We start from the raw sequence: 16,754 nt of genomic DNA, 5'->3' as shown, positions 1-16,754 counted from the left end.
TCCTATATATATGCTTATACCTCCTTATATTTACCCATATATGTGTTTATTTACTATATAATCTTTTTGTATGATACCTACATATATTGTTGTGACAAAATAAAATAAAAAAAATAAAATAAATAAAAAACAAGCCACGAGAAGACAGAAAGCATCATTGGTACATTACTGATTCATCCTGAAGTTTGTTCCTCTAATCTAGTTTTATCTGGCTAACTAAAACCAGAAAGTTTTAAGGTTTTAAGAAAAAAAAAATAGACTAAAAATTGCCATTCTTTAAAATATTTAATTCTACTACCCTTCTGGCTTTTCTTTGACAAATGGCACACATGCACTGTTCTTAGCTGCTTGGTTGCAGTGTCCCTGGGCCACGCGATCTCCTTTCGCGACCTTCCGACAAGCAAAGTCAATGGGGAAGCTAGATTCATTTAACAACCGGGTTACTCACTAAACCAGTAAACTTTGCAAAGCTGGCTGAGGAACTCTGGGAGTTGAAGTCCACAAGTCTTAAAGTTGCCAAGGTTGGAGACCCCTGCACTGAACAACTGCAGTGATTCGCTTAACAGCTGTGGCAAGAAAGGTCATAAAACAGAGCAAAACTCACTGAACAACTGTCTCTCACTTCACAACAGAAATTTGGGGTTCAGTTGTGGTCGTAAGTCGAGGATTACATGCATTCTGCTATTTTATATTATTTTATATTTTATTTTATTTCTGTTATTTTATTCAGTTTGTTTTATTATTTCATTTCATTTCATTATATTTTATTTTATTTTATTTGTTATTTTATTTATCTGCTTATTTATTTTATTTATTTAATTCAGTTTTGGACTTCTGGCAAATGACTCTACTCCACTTCTCCTAGGCTCATCAACCGGGGCTCCAGTCCACAAAGCTCAAAGGGGGCCTCCTTGGTGCTCTCTGACCTTGATTGTTTTCTTGCAGAGGTTTCATTACCCACACTAGGTAACATCATCAGTGCTGCGGTAGAAGGGAGTGAGGTTTTGGGGTGGAAGAGAGGAGGAGGAAGAGGAGGAGGAGGAGGAGGACTGTGTGGTCTTTGGTGCTGGCTGAGCTTGCTTCTTTTCTTGCAGACGTTTTATTATCCACACCAGTAGTTGCTAGAAAGGATTGAGGTTTTGGGATGGAAGGGAAGAGAAGGAGGAGGACTGCTGGGTCTTTGACGCTCTCTGAGCTTGCTTCTTTTTCTTCGCAGGCGTCTCCTTAGCCACACTAAGTAACATCATCAGGGGTCGCGCGGCAAGACTGCGAGAAAACAAGCACCCAGGAGCGCTCCTTCCAACCGCGAGCTACAAAGATCCTGCTTTACGGGCAGCGCAAAGGCGTTTCTGCACGGGGCCAGAGGCGAGGCGCTCCCTTCGGAGCAGCTGTCACCGCCAGCCTCCCTGCCAATGCCGAGGCCCGGCCCTGGGGCCAGCTGCTGCCTACCCACCGTTCCCTCCCTCCCTTCCCTTTCCCTTCCCTTCCCCACCGCTGCCAGTTCAGCTCCTCCCCTGCCGCTCACTTGCTTGGTTGATCCGGCTCGGAGCGCAGGAGAGCCGAAGCGGGGAGCGTTGGCTGGCTGAGCAGGTGGGCAAGCAACCCAGCGAGGAAGAAGAAGAAGGAGAAGAAGCCCCGCGATCCTCTCTCTCGCGCGCGCAGAGGGCCGTGCGCGCCCTCCCTGACCCGGCACCATGGGGCCGGCGGAGCGAGCCTGCGTCCTGCTTGCCATCCTGCCCGCCGCCTTGCTCGCCCTGGCACCGCCGCCGCCGCCCGCCTCCCTCCCACTCGCCGCCGCCGCCAAGAACGCCAGCAGAAGCAGCAGCAGTATCATCCCCGGCGAGGGCGACACTCGCGACCCCCAGAAAGTCGGCGCCGCCTCGCCTCCGCCGTCTCCGCAACCCTCCGCCGGCAATCATAGCGGCGGCGGTGCCCAGCGCAACCCGGTCCTGGCGATGCTGCGCGATTTGCCGGCGCTCAAGGCCGCTGTCATCGGAGCCTGCGCGGCCAGCGCCTGTCTGATGGCCTGCCTGCTTTTCCGCGTCCTCAGGTGCGGCGGGAGGAAAGGGGCGTGAGGGTCCCACCCTGCCCGCGCCAACCCTTTCGCTCCTGGACCCCTAAAGCCCTTTTCCCCCAGCCCTCTATGCCAACCAAGCTCCTTTGGCAGCTTTTCCTGCGGGGGGGGGGGAAAGGTGGGGGGTGAAGGGAAGGTGCCTTTCCAGGGGTGAAATCAGTGGTGGGATTTCAAGTAATTTAACAACCGGTTCTCTGCCCTAATGATTTCTTCCGACAACCAGTTTGCTAAACTGCTCAGAAAGTTAACAATCGGTTCTCCCGAAGTGGTGCAAACTGGCTGAATCCCACCACTGGAAATCCAGCAGGTTTTGACAGTTTGTGGAGAACCGGTAGCCGAAATTTTGAGCAGTTTGGAGAACCAGCAAATACCATTTCCGGCTGGCCCCAGAGTGGGGTGGGAATGGAGATTTTGCAGTAACCTTCCCCTGGAGTAGAGTGGGAATGGAGATTTTGCAGTAACCTTCCCCTGCCATGCCCACCAAGCCACACCTACAGAACCCGTAGTAAAAAAAAAAATGGATTTCACCACTGTGCCTTTCTATCCTGCTTGGAGTGGGTGGGTTAGAAACTCTGCCCATCCATTATCTTCCTAATGCCCCCCCCCACCCCCACTACAATCTGACAAGGTAGGCCAGGAGGTTACCTCTGCCTTCCTGGTTGAAAAGTAAAGGGGGTAAACCCAGTTTGTGATTTCAAACCCACAAGGTTTGAATGTTCTCAGCCTGCCTCTTTGCATTTTAGGCCAATATGGGCTGTAAGGAATGATAAGGTGCATTATTTTCTTCATGTATTCCCAACTTGTGCTACTGTAGATGTCTAACAAAGCTGTGCATTCTTCTAAGGCAGCTCCTATAGCTGCCTTGACATAAGAGACTTGAGAATATAAAAGAGTAATTGCTTAAGAAGACAACCCGATCCTTGCCTGTGGCTTTCCCTATCCTGACTTTTGAACTTGCTTTGTTCTGTTGGCATTGGCCTAAATCGGAAATACTTCACGATTCTTTTGAGAAGGGCTTCTCTACTCCTATGCAAAATTCAGAAGGCGAAACCTTGCCGGGCACGTTTTTTACATTATGATGCCTTTTTTGCTTGTGAAGAGGCTTGAAAGCAGTTTCCAGCAGCCGATGGTTTAATGGTGAGGTGATGAGATTTAAACCGAGGCTATTCTGAATTAAAACGGAGCAATTTTGACCAGGCTGGACCGCAGTGGAGTGTGTGAGCCCTCCCCCACCACAGGGACAGCACTCGTTAAAAAATGTGACTTTTCAGGGAGGACTGTGGGAAACTTCCTTATTTCCCTTCTGAACAGGATATTTTTTCTGTAAGGGTGGAAACATTTCCCCACTTCGGGATTTTTTTGCAGCTTGATCTTAACGGGGACCTGAGCAATCAGAGCAGTAAATGGATACCAATAGCGCTTAGACTTATATACCACTTCACAATGCTTTACAGCCCTCTCTAAGTGGTTTATTGCTGGGTTCTCATTTTACCGATCTCGGAAGGATGGAAGGCTGAGTCAACCTTGAGCCGGTCAGGCTCGAACTCCTGGCAGTGGGCAGAGTTCATCTGCAATAATAATAGCACTTAGACTTATATATCACTTCACAGTGTTTTACAGTCCTCTCTAAACAATTTATAGAGTCAGCATATGACTCCCAACCATCTGGGTCCTCATTTTACCCACCTCGGAAGGATGGAAGTCTGAGTCAACCTTGAGCCCGGTGAGATTCGAACTGCCCAAATTGAAGGCAGCCGGCAGTCAGCAGAAGTAGCCTGCAGTACTGCACTCTAACCACTACGCCACCGCGGCTCTAGGAAGATGTTGGTGATGCAAATGGCAAGAAGGATTAACTTTTCAAGTGCTGAGTTTAGGATTGCTCTGACATTAGCCACCGGAGCGCCAATCCTTGCTTTTAGTCCTCTTCTCTATTCAACTGCCTGACAAACTCATCCTTTATCGCTGGAGCCAGCGTAATGTTGTGGTTAAGGCATTAGGCTAGAAACCAGCTGACGGTGAGTTCTAGTTCCACCTTGAGCACAAAGCCAGCTGGGTGATGCTGGACCAGTTCCCTGTGCTAGGAAGGAGAAGGCAACATAAGTAGCAAAGGCTACTTCCAAAATCTTGCCAATAAAAAGCTGCAGGGACTGATACAAGCAGTTGCCAAAAACCAATACATACTTAAAGGGGTGTGTGTATAAGGAATGTGATTCCTTATATATATATCTAAGGAATCACATACATGTAATTGTATGTGATTCAATACATGTAATTGAGCCTGGCATTACAGCCATAAGTCATTGCAATCATTAAGCAGGTCACCATCTGATTTTATACCTTTTTGTGACAGTTGTTAAGCGAACAACCGTGGTGGCTCAGACTGCTAAGACAGTCTGTTATTAACACAGCTGCTTGCAATTACTGCAGGTTCAAGTCCCACCAGGCCCAAGGTTGACTCAGCCTTCCATCCTTTATAAGGTAGGTAAAATGAGGACCCAGATTGTTGGGGGCAATAAAAAGTTGACTTTGTATATAATATACAAATGGATGAAGACTATTGCTTAACAGAGTGTAAGCCGCCCTGAGTCTTTGGAGAAGGGCGGGATATAAATGCAAATAATTAAACAAACACAGAGAGTGGTTGCTAAAGCAAACACATTTTATCCAGGGGGCATATTTTGCCAGACAATAGAAGTAAACACTGGAAATAGGCTAATCGCCATCATCATCATCATCAGTCAATCAATCATATTTGTGACACATTTTTAAATATTCAGTTGACTGAGTTTCATATTTCATGAATAAAAGATAATAATAACCCATCAAAAATCGGGCAGGTGCCTGCAGGACCTTGAAAATAGCTATGAAGGTAAGCCAGTTGCCAAGCACCCAATATGGGATCACATGGCCACAGGAGTGTGCGTTGCCATTGTAGTTTCAAAATCAGGTCATAAGTAGCTTTTTTTGGAGTGGGGGGGGGCGTGTCTGTTGTTTGAACGGTGACTTAGCAACCAGCCATAAATCAAGAACTACCTGCATAAGAAGGGCGTTAAAGTCTCTCTACGAAAACACGTCTTAATCCCACCTTCGGCCATCTGTCAGTCTCCAGATGTGCTGGGACAGCAGCTGTCGACATCCCCTTGTCATCAAAGCTTGGGATCCTGGGAGTTGTTATCCCAGCACATCTGCAAAGGTCTCAATTGAGAAAGGCTGTTCTCATCAGCTGCCGAACAGCTTCCAGCTTTCACGGCTTACGTTAGAAGCATCAACATTGTGGGTTAGGTATATTTTCCTTCCCTCAGGGCCGCGGTGTGGCTCAGGCTGTAAGAAGCCTGTTATTAAAACACAGCTGCCTGCAATTACTGCAGGTTCTAGTCCCACCAGGTCCAAGGTTGATTCAGCCTTCCATCCTTTATAAGGTAGGTAAAATGAGGACCCAGATTGTTGGGGGGGCAATAAGTTGACTTTGTATATAATATACAAATAGAATGAGACTATTGCCTTACACACTGTAAGCCGCCCTGAGTCTTCGGAGAAGGGCGGGATATAAATGTAAACAAAAAACAAAAAAATTCACCAAATTGGGATGATCAAAAGAACAGAATACAGTATTAAGAATTTCCAAGTCAGGCGTGTTAACTGTGTAAACCAGGACTGGTAATATTTGCTCCCAAATCCCCAAAGTAATTTTTCACTGCTGTCCTGATTTGAATCTTTTAAATGGAAATACAGGTTGTCCTCGACTTACGACCGCAGTTGAGCCCAACCTTTCTGCTACTAAGTGAAACATTTGTTAAGTGAGCTTCGCCCCATTTTACGACCTTTCTTGTCCCAGTTGTTAAGTGAATCACTGCGGCGGTTAAATTAGTAACACGGTTACCAAGCGAATCTGGCTCCCCCATTGATTTTGCCTGGCAGATGGTCACATAAGGGGATCACGTGACCCCAGGACATTGCAACCGTCATAAATATGAATCGGTTGCCAAGCATCTGAATTTTGATCACGTGACCATGGGGATGCAGCAACACTCGTAAGTGTGAAAAGCGGTCGGAAATCACTTTTTTCAGCGCCGTTTTAACTACGATGATATGGACCAGTGGTGAAATCCAATTTTTTTTTCTGTGGGCATGGCTTAGTGGGCGTGGTGTAGCTTGGTGGGTGTGACAGGGGAAGGATACTGCAAAATCCTCATTCCATCCCCAGTCCTGAGGGAAGGATATTGCAAAATCCCCATTCTCTCCCCACTCCTGGGGTAAGGATATTGCAAAATCTCCATTCCCACCCCATTATGGGGTCAGCCAAAGGTGGTATTTGCCGGTTCTCCGAACTGCTCAAGATTTCTGCTACTGGTTCTCCAGAACCTGTCAGAACCTGCTGGATTTCAGCCCTGATATGGACGTATGAATGGTCATTAAATGAACAGTTATAAGTTGAGAACTACCTATACAGTATATGTAAGTTTCAGGGTTCACCCAGAGTGCTTAACCGGTGAATTACAAACTGCAGTTTGTTCCTTTGTAGGCTTAGGAGTTCTGAACACCCAATGCTTTGGATTAGTTTATTTTGCGTTCTGATTCGTTTATTCATATCTTGATTAGTTTTATAATTGGGGTTTGACTCTAGAAAGTGGGTTGGTTCCATAACCAGGTTGATTTCCTGGTGTGAAATGTGTTAGAATCAGGAACTGTTTGTGTGGCTTTCTCCCCGCAAAGCACATGGGCTACCACGGACGGACGGACGGCTCTGATGCTTGAAGAGCTAATAATGACTGGGAAAGGTCACATCAGCCTTGGCTGGCTTCTGGGGTATTAAATGTCTTGTTTACAGGAAGCCTGTGTGATCTCTTTTGGAAATATATCTGGAAATCTCTCGTAGGTCTTTCCTGAACAGAAGGTTTGGGTAGGGGAGAGCTTTAGCGGAAACTGGTTTTTGGGTTTAGGGATTTAGAAAATTTTTCCAGAGCAATAATAAGCCGGGTGCTTCCTTGCAGAAGTCAAATAAGCAGGTTGAAAAGCATGTCGATAGATCTCTTCAAACCTGTTTTTCCTGTTCTGATTCATTCACTTCTCAGGTTGGTCTGGGGGGAGAAAAAGGACAAGGTAACACAGTAGTGAAATTTTCTCCATCGCTGGAGGTTTTTAAGAAAAGGCTGGGCAGCCATTTTGTCCAGAATGGTATAAAGTCTTCTGCTTCGTCAAGAGATTGGAGTAGATAGAAGACCTCTCAGGTCTCTTCCAACCCTGTCATTCTTTGTTCTATGTTCTTTGCTGTTGTTTTGTTGTTGGTTGTGGTGGTGTGTGTGTGTGTTGTGTGTGTGTGTGTTGATTTGTTTTCTTCCATTTTTAGGATGGAGGTATACCTAAAAAAAAGATCGTGAAATGGGGTCACTCATGCAGGTTACCTGCTTTACAATCGTCATGACTTTTTTTTTATTTTGTCACAACAGTATATACAATCATCAACATCAACAATAACCCATCATGAGAGAAAAAGTATATATAAGTAAAAGTATAAGTAAAAGTATGCATATGATACTATAATGAAGAGAACAATAGGACAGGAACGGTAGGCACTTTTGTGCTCTTATGCACGCCCCTTATAGTCCTCGTTGGAATGGGGTGAGGTCAATAGTAGACAGTTTTTGGTTGAAGATTTTGGGGTTTTGAGTAGAGACTATAGAGTCAGGCAGTGTGTTCCAAGCGTTAACAACTCTGTTACAAAAGTCATATTTTCTGCAATCAAGTTTGAAGCGGTTAACATTAAGTTTGAATCTATTGTTTGCTCTTGTATTGTTGCGATTGAAGCTGAAGTAGTCTTTTACAGGAAGGATATTACAATAGATGATTCTGTGTGTTAAACACAGATCATGTCGGAGACGGCGGAGTTCTAAGTTTTCTAAACCCAGGATTTCAAGCCTGGTGGTAGAAGATATTTTGTTGTTTTCGGAGGAACGAAGAACTCGCCTAGTGGACTTATGACCATAATAATGATGATGATGATGATGATGATGATGATGATGATGACTTATGACCATAATAATGATGATGATGATGATGATGATGATGATGATGATGATGATGATGATAATAATAATAATAATAATAATAATAATAATAATAATAATAATAATAATAATAGTGACTTATGACCATAATGGGCAGCCTCCCTTTCGGTCGTAAATCAATGACTCTCTGTAGTCCCATAAACAGCCGTTGTTTACATACGGGACTACAAAACCCAGAATTCTTAGCCAGGATGTCTACCCCAGGCTGTGCATACATTAGGTATAAGAAGAGAGGTATAAGAGGGGAGAAATTACCTTGTTTGTACCTGGGTTCTCCTTTATCAGACAGAAATCAATTATAAGTAGTCCTTGATTTATAACAGTTCATTAGGGCAGGGGTCTCCAACCTTGGCAACTTTAAGCCTGGTGGACTTCAACTCCCAGAGTTCCCCAGTCAGCAAAACTGGCTGGGGAATTCTGGGAATTGAAGTCCTCCAGGCTTAAAGTTGCCAAGGTTGGAGACCCCTGCATTAGGGGACCGTTCAAAGTTACAACGACACTGAAAAAAACTGATTTATGACCCCTTTTTCACTCTTACAACCCTTGCGGCATCCCCAGGGTTACGTGATCAAAATTCAGATGCTCGGCAACTGACTCGCATTTACGACGGTCGCAGCGGCCCAGGGTCACGTGATCCCCTTTTGCGACCAGCAAAGTCAAACGGGAAAGCCAGGTTCACTTAACAACTGTGCCACTAATTTAATCAGCGCAATGATTCACTTAACACACTTGTGGCAGAAAGATTGTAAAATGGGTCAAAACCAGAGGTGGGTTTCAGCAGGTTCTGACCAGTTTTGGAGAACCGGTAGTGGAAATTTTGAGTAGTTCGGAGAACCGGCAGTAAAAATTCTGATTGGCCCCATCTATTCTCTGCCTCCCGAGTTCTAGCTGATCGGGAGGAAATGGGGATTTTGCAGTAACCTTTCCCTGGAGTGGGATGGGAATGGAGATTTTACAGTATCCTTTCCCTGCCACACCCACCAAGCCACGCCCACAGAGCCAATAACAACAACAACAACAACAACAACAACAACAACAACAACAATAATAATAATAATAATAATAATAATAATAATAATAATAATAATAATAATAATTTAATTTTTATACCGCCCTTCTCCCGAAGGACTCAGGGCGGTTCACAGCCAAGGAAAAACAACAGTCAATAAATACAATACAAATAAAATCAATAATTAAAAAACTTATTCAATTTGGCCCCGATTTAAAAATACATTTAGAATCATAAAACCCATTAAAATTTAAAAACCCAATAATAAAAATTCTAAATATTCTATGCCAGTCCAAATCTAAAATTTAAACATTTAAAAATTTTAAAAATCTAGTCCAGTCCTGCGCAAATGAATAGATGTGTCTTAAGCTCGCGGCGGAAGGTCCGAAGGTCAGGAAGTTGTCAAAGTCCTGGGGGAAGTTTGTTCCAGAGGGTGGGAGCCCCCACAGAGAAGGCCCTTCCCCTGGGGGCCGCCAGCCGGCATTGCTTGGCTGATGGCACCCTGAGGAGTCCCTCCCTGTGAGAGCGCACAGTAAAAAAATTTGAAACCCACCACAGGTCAAAACTCACTGGACAAATGTCTCCTTTAACGAGAGGAATGCTGGGCTCCATTGCGGTCATAAATCAAGGATTACCTGAATTGCTATTACTAATTATTGTTACAGTCCCTTCGTGGTTCCCAAAGGGCTCAAGTTCTTGCAAAAAAAAAACCAAAAACCTGTCTTGGCCTCCAAGCATTCTGTTGTTCCGGTTTTGAAAGAAAAAGACTTCTTGCCAATTTCCCAACAAAATTTGGGCTGGTTCATCTGTAAGGCGGATGGCTGAACTGCAGCCACAAGTTATGCAAGAAGACATGTTTTTCTTGGAGGGAGTTAGCCTAATTGTCTTTCTTTTGCCCCAAGTAGCATGTGGGGAAAAGCAAAAAAAGGGGACCCGTAAAGGCAGGGAGGGGCACATGACACGCTTAGAAATGGGTACAGTTAATGAATGGGACTGTGGAATTATTTGATTAACTACAGTACGGTCGTAAAGATACTTTTCTGAAAGGAAACTAGATTTTCTCAGGTTTTTTCCTTCAAAATATTTTGCTTCTCATCCAATGAAGCTTCTTTACTTCCGTCCGAACTGAAGAAGCTTCTTAGATGGGAAGCGAAACATTTTCAAGGAAAAAAAAACCCCAAAACGTCCACTTTCCTTTTGGCAAAACACCTTTGGGACAACCGTGACCTAGATGATTGAGAGACAGCATAGGCAACTGCAATACAGATAGTCCTTGACTTATGACCATAATTGGAAGCAGAATTTCTGCCACTAAGCAGGGCCGTTTGTTAAGTAAGTTGCGCCCAATTTTACGACCCTTTTGCCAAGGTTGTTAAGTGAAGAAGTTAACAAGTAATTGTTACTGTTATTGTTACTGTACTGTTATTGTTAAATTATTAAGTGAATCCAGCTTCCCCCATTTCTGACTTTGTTGTCAGAAGCCAGCTGGGAAGGGTTCAATCTGGTAGTCACCTGATCCCAGAAAGGCTGCAACCACTATAAATACAAGTGGATTTGATTTTGATCATGTGACCATGGAGTTGTTGTGGTTTATAAGCAGTGGTGGGATTCAGCCAGTTCGCACCACTTCGGGAGAACCGGTTGTTAACTTTCTGAGCAGTTTGGCAAACTGGTTGTTGGAAGAAATCATTAGGGCGGCAGAGAACCGGTTGTTAAATTACTTGAATCCCACCACTGTTTATAAGTGTAAAGACCAATTGTTAGTCACCCTTTTTTTTCAGGGCTATTGCAACTTCAAACAGTTGCTAAATGAATAGTTGTAACTTAAGGACTTACCTGCATTGCAGCTTGTTTATTTTTGTATGGTGTAATAGAAGCATAGCCTGCCTTTCTTCAAGCAAGCCTTGGTAAGGCCACACTTTGGAATCCGTCATCCAGTTTTGGTCGCCACAATTTAAAAAAAGATGTGGAGACTCTGGAAAGAGAGCAGAGAAGAGCAACTAAGATGATTAGGCTAAAACATATAAAGAACGGTTGCAAGAACTGGGTATGTCTAGTTTAATGAAAAGAAGGGCTAGGGGGAGACATGATAGCAGTCTTCCAATATCTCAGGAGCTGCCACAAAGAAGAGGGAGTCAAGATATTCTCCTAGGTACCTGTAGGCTGGACAAGAAGCAATGGGTGGAAATTAAACAAGGAGAGAAGTAACCTAGAACTAAGGAGAAATTTCCTGACAGTTAGAACAATTGCCTCCAGAAGCTGTGAATGCTCCAGCTGTGAATAACTTGCCTCCAGAAGCTGTGAATGCTCCAGCACTGGAAGTTTTAAAAAAGAGATTGAATAGCCATTTGTCTGAAGTGGTGTAGGGTTTCCTGCCTTAACAGGGGGTTGGACTAGAAGACCTCCAAGGTCCCTTCCAACTCTGTTATTCTATTCTATTCTATTCTATTCTATTCTATTCTATTCTATTCTATTCTATTCTATTCTATTCTATTCTATTCTATTCTATTCTATTCTATTCTATTCTATTCTACAGCACGATTCTGTCAGGGTGTCCTCAGAAACGAATCGAAAAGTCAAGTTAGTGGCTATCATAGAATCATAGGGATGGAAGGGACCTTGGAGGTCTTCTAGTCTAGCCCCCCTTGACCAAACAATCCCAGTCATCCCGGGATATACTATCCCAGATAAAAGATGGTCCAATCTCATCTCTTCTCTTCTCTTCTCTTCTCTTCTCTTCTCTTCTCTTCTCTTCTCTTCTCTTCTCTTCTCTTCTCTTCTCTTCTATTCCAATCCGTTTCATTCCATTCCATTCCATTCTTTAGTTTGCACTCTTTCCTTCTAGTTTTCTACACAGTAAAAACCACCCAGAAAAGTGAACACCCTGAAAAAAATGTGTTCAGTTTAAAGTAATCCATTTGGTTACCAAGGTTGTAGAAGGACTTTCTCGTCTCTTTCTGTCTCTTTCCAGCATCTTTAAAACCTTTCCGCTGTAGTAGCCGATACTTCTTGGTCACGTTTGTTGTTCGTTTTGCCTCAGGCTTAAAAAAGCAGTATTATTTTCATATCTTTCTGCTTCTTTTGATGATCAGGTTTGTAGAACAGCTTGGAATATTTTAATAGGCCTATTCTGGCTTTGTCGTTCCCACCGGTAATATTTTATCCTCTCTCCTGCCTGGTTCAAATTCATTGGAAAAGGCAGTGGTGCTAGGAGTGGTTAGTGGACAAAGGAAAGGAAAGGGCAAACAAAGAACATGCTGGTGTGATAACATCAAATCTGATGCAAAGTTGAACATACAACAATTGAAAGAAGCTGTGCTTTTACAGGGTTGAATGGAGAGCATGTGCCTACAAAATCACCAAGAGTCGGACAGGTCTAAACGGTTAAAACAAGCCTGCCTGGTTCTCCTGCTGCAGCTTTGTTTCAAGCATCATCTGACTAGCTTCTTCATTTGAAAAATGGTTGCAGGAACTGGGCATGGTTAGTCTAGCGAAGACCAGTTAAATACGAGCCAAGAGTGTGCGGCGGCAGCCAAAAAAGCCAATGCAATTCTAAATTGCATTAACAGAGGGATGCGATCAAGATCAAGTGAGGTGCTAATGCCACTCTATAAAGCCTGAATAAGATCACACTTAGAGTACTGCATCCAGTTTTGGTCCCCACACTATAAAAAAGAAAAAGTGCAGAGAAGAGCAACCAAGATGATTAGCGGACTGGAAGCTAAAACATATGAAGAACGGTTGCAGGAACTGGGTATGTCTAGTCTAACAAAAAGAAGGTCCAGGGTAGACATGATAGCAGTCTTCCAGTATTTGAGGGGCTGCCACAGAGAGGAAGGGGGTCAAGCTATTTTCCAAAGCACCTGAAGGCCAGACAAGGAATAATGGATGGAAACTGAACAAGGAGAGACTCAACCTGGAAATAAGGGGGAATTTTCTGACAGTGAGAACCATCAACCAATGGAACAGAAGTTGCCTTCGGAAGTTGTGGGAGCTTCATCCCTGGAGGCTTTCAAGAAGAGACTGGACTGCCATCTGTCAGAAATGGTGTAGGGTCTCCTGCTTGGGCAGGAGGTTGGACTAGATGACCTACAAGGTCCCTTCCAACTCTGTTCATCTGTTCTCATTATGTCCCTGGGCAAAAACTAGCACCATCCTGCATTTTCAGGATCCTAGAAACTTTTGCTTAAGGTGGGAGGGGATACTAATTTCAGCATTGTGGAGCTTCCCCTGCAAGGTTCATTCTGCATTTTATCTCCCCAAAGAGACGCTGCTGCCAGCCGGCCTCCGAGAGAGGACTCATTTTTGGATCTGCTCTTGAATGGGTGGTTGAGCATCGATCCTTTTCTCCTTTAGGCTGCTTGACTAAAAATAGATCTCCAGCTCAAGATCAGCCTACAGAACTAACTGGTTGAAGCCAACGATCAGATGAGGAAACTCAGCTGCTTCCCATGTGACGGTGCGGAGGGTGGGGTGTTGGTTCACAGCTCTCCTGCCAACTGCCTTGACTGCATTTTAAAATGAAGCAAACAGAAAAAAAAACATTTCCATGCTTTTGATTGCATGGTCTTAGTCTTACTGGCTATTTGGCTTATTTATGGGAGGAGGAGGAGGAAGAGAAAAGGAGAAGCAGAAGGAGGAGAAGAAGAAGGAGAAAAGCAGAAGCAGAAGGAGAAGAAGAAGAAGAAAAGGAGGAAGAAGAGAAGAAGCAGAAGGAGGAAGAGGAGGAGGAGGAGGAGGAGGAGGAGGAGAAGAAGAAGAAGAAGAAGAAGAAGAACAAGAAGAAGAAGAAGAAGAAGAAGAAGAAGAAGAAGAAGAAGAAGAAGAAGAAGAAGAAGAAGAAGAAGAAGAAGAAGAAGAAGAAGAAGAAGAAGAAACCATTTAGATATGAGCCAGCAGTGTGCAGCAGCTGCCAAAAAAGCCAACACAGTTCTGGGCTGCATAAACAGAGGGATAAAATCAAGATCACGTGAAGTGTTAATACCACTTTATAATGCCTTGGTAAGGCCACACTTGGAATATTGCATTTAGTTTTGGTCACCACGATGTAAAAAGGATGTTGAGACTCTAGAAAGAGTGCGGAGAAGAACAACAAAGATGATTAGGGGACTGGAGGCTAAAACATATGAAGAACGGTTGCAGGAACTGGGTATGTCTAGTCTAATGAAAAGAAGGACTAGGGGAGACATGATAGCAGTGTTCCAATATCTCAGGGGCTGCCCCAAAGAAGAGGGAGTCAAGCTATTCTCCAAAGCACCTGAGGGCAGGACAAGAAGCAATGGGTGGAAACTAATAAAGGACATAAGCAACCTAGAACTAAGGAGAAATTTCCTGACAGTTAGAACAATTAATCAGTGGAACAACTTGCCTCCAGAAGTTGTAAATGCTCCAACACTGGAAATTTTTAAGAAAATGTTGGATAGCCATTTGTCTGAAATGGTGTAGGGTTTCCTGCCTGGGCAGGGGGTTGGACTAGAAGACCTCCAAGGTCCCTTCCAACTCTGATATTATTAAGAAGAACTTAGACTTACATATCGCTTCACAGTGCTTTACAGCCCTCTCTAAACAGTTTACAGAGTTGGGAGGAGGAGGAGGAGAAAATAATTTAAGATTTTTAAAAATTCCTGTAGACCCAGCTAAAGCCAGGTGACTTTCATAGGAAATGGTGAAGTAACAAAGAAGAGTAGCTAAGTAACTCGAGACTAAGCTGAGGAAACTCAGCTGCTTCCCATGTGACGGTGCGCCTTCACCGAGCAGCTGGAGTGGCGGAAGGTTGGTTCACAGCTCTCCTGCCAACCGCCTTGATTGCATTTTAAAAGGAAGCAAACAAACAAAAAAACCAAACATTTGCAAAATCGGAAGAACAGCTGCCCACCTGCGTTTCTCTCACAGCTGTTGTAGGCAGCTTCTTCGTGCGTCGTTGTTGCGAGGTTCTGAAGGCCGAACAAGGAGCAGTGGATGGAAACGAATCACGGAAACGAATCAACCAACCAACCTCGAAATAAGGAGAAATTTCCTGACAGTTAGAACAATGAATCAGTAGAACGGCTCGTGTTCAGAAGTTGTAGGTGCTCCATCACTGGAGGCTTTTAAGAAGAAATTGGACAGCCATTTGCTGAAATAGTACAGATAGTCCTCAACTTACAACAGTTCATTTAGTGACCTTTCAAAATTCCCATGGCACTGAAAAAAGTGACTTATCACCATAGAATAGAATAGAATAGAATAGAATAGAATAGAATAGAATAGAATAGAATTTTTATTGGCCAAGTGTGATTGGACACACAAGGAATTTGTCTTGGTGCATACGCTCTCAGTGTACATAAAAGAAAAGATACGTTCATCAAGGTACAACATTTACAACACAATTGATGGTCAGTATATCAATATAAATCATAAGGATTGCCAGCAACAAAGTTACAGTCATACAGTCATAAGTGGAAAGAGATTGGTGATGGGAATGATGAGAAGATTAATAGTAGTGCAGATTCAGTAAATAGTTTGACAGTGTTGAGGGAATGATTTGTTTAGCAGAGTGATGGCCTTCGGAGAAAAACTGTTCTTGTGTCTAGTTGTTCTGGTGTGCAGTGCTCTATAGCGTCGTTTTGAGGGTAGGAGTTGAAACAGTTTATGTCCAGGATGCGAGGGATCTGCAAATATTTTCACGGCCCTCTTCTTGATTCGTGCAGTATACAGGTCCTCAATGGAAGGCAGGTTGGTAGCAATTATTTTTTCTGCAGTTCTAATTTTTCATACTTACGACCATTGCAGCATCCCCATGGTCACATGATCAAAATTCAGATGGTTGGCATCTGGTTCATATTTATGAAGGTTGTAGCGTCCCAGGGTCTTGTGATCTTCTTTTGTGACCTTCTGACAAGCAAAGTCAATGGGGGAAATCCAGATTCACTTAACAACCGTGTTACTAACTTAACAAATGCAGCGATTCACTTAACAACTCTGGCAAGGAAAGCCGTAACAAATGTTTCATTTAGGAACCTGAATATTGGGCTCAATTGTGATCGTAACTCAAGGACTACCTATATAGGGTCTCCTGCTTGAGCAGGGGCTTGATCCCCAGTGGCGGAGTGGTTAGAGTGCAGGACTGCAGGCTACTTCTGCTGACTGCCGGCTGCCTGCAATTTGGCAGTTCGAATCTCACCAGGCTCAAGGTTGACTCAGCCTTCCATCCTTCCAAGATCAGTAAAATGAGGACCCAGATTGTTGGGGGCCAGAGGCTGACTCTGTAAACCGCTTAGAGAGGGCTGTAAAGCACTGTGAAGCATTATATAAGTCTAAGTGCTATTGACCTTCCTTCCTTCCTTCCTTCCTTCCTTCCTTCCTTCCTTCCTTCCTTCCTTCCTTCCTTCCTTCCTTCCTTCCTGTACAGTGGTTAGAATGCAGTATTGCATGCTAATTCTGCCCACTGCCAACTGCCAGGAGTTCGATCCCGACTGGCTCAAGGTTGACTCAGCCTTTCGTCCTTCCGAAGTGGGTAAAATGAGGACTCAAATTGTTGGGGGCAAGAGGCTGACTCTTCTTGTCCTGCTGTCAGGGCTTTGGAGAATAGGTTGACCTCCTTTTCCTTTTGGCAGTCTCTTAGATA

General features: G+C 44.0%; 1 protein-coding gene across 2 annotated transcripts in view; it reads left to right on the top strand.

The window, feature by feature from the left end:
• The first annotated feature begins 1,449 nt into the window (after window positions 1-1,449).
• The window catches only part of FAM174B (family with sequence similarity 174 member B), a 34,357-nt gene continuing 19,052 nt past the window's right edge, over window positions 1,450-16,754 (top strand). For both annotated transcript variants that reach the window (XM_058156183.1, XM_058156182.1), the window contains exon 1: window positions 1,450-2,050. In XM_058156183.1, coding sequence (XP_058012166.1) covers window positions 1,695-2,050 — 356 coding nt within the window. In that variant the 5' untranslated portion in view covers window positions 1,450-1,694. The remainder of the gene's footprint in view (window positions 2,051-16,754) is intronic.

The sequence above is a fragment of the Ahaetulla prasina genome, chromosome 13, assembly GCF_028640845.1.
Source record: "Ahaetulla prasina isolate Xishuangbanna chromosome 13, ASM2864084v1, whole genome shotgun sequence".
Lineage (NCBI taxonomy): Eukaryota > Metazoa > Chordata > Lepidosauria > Squamata > Colubridae > Ahaetulla > Ahaetulla prasina.
This window is presented reverse-complemented; position numbering and strand designations above follow the sequence as displayed.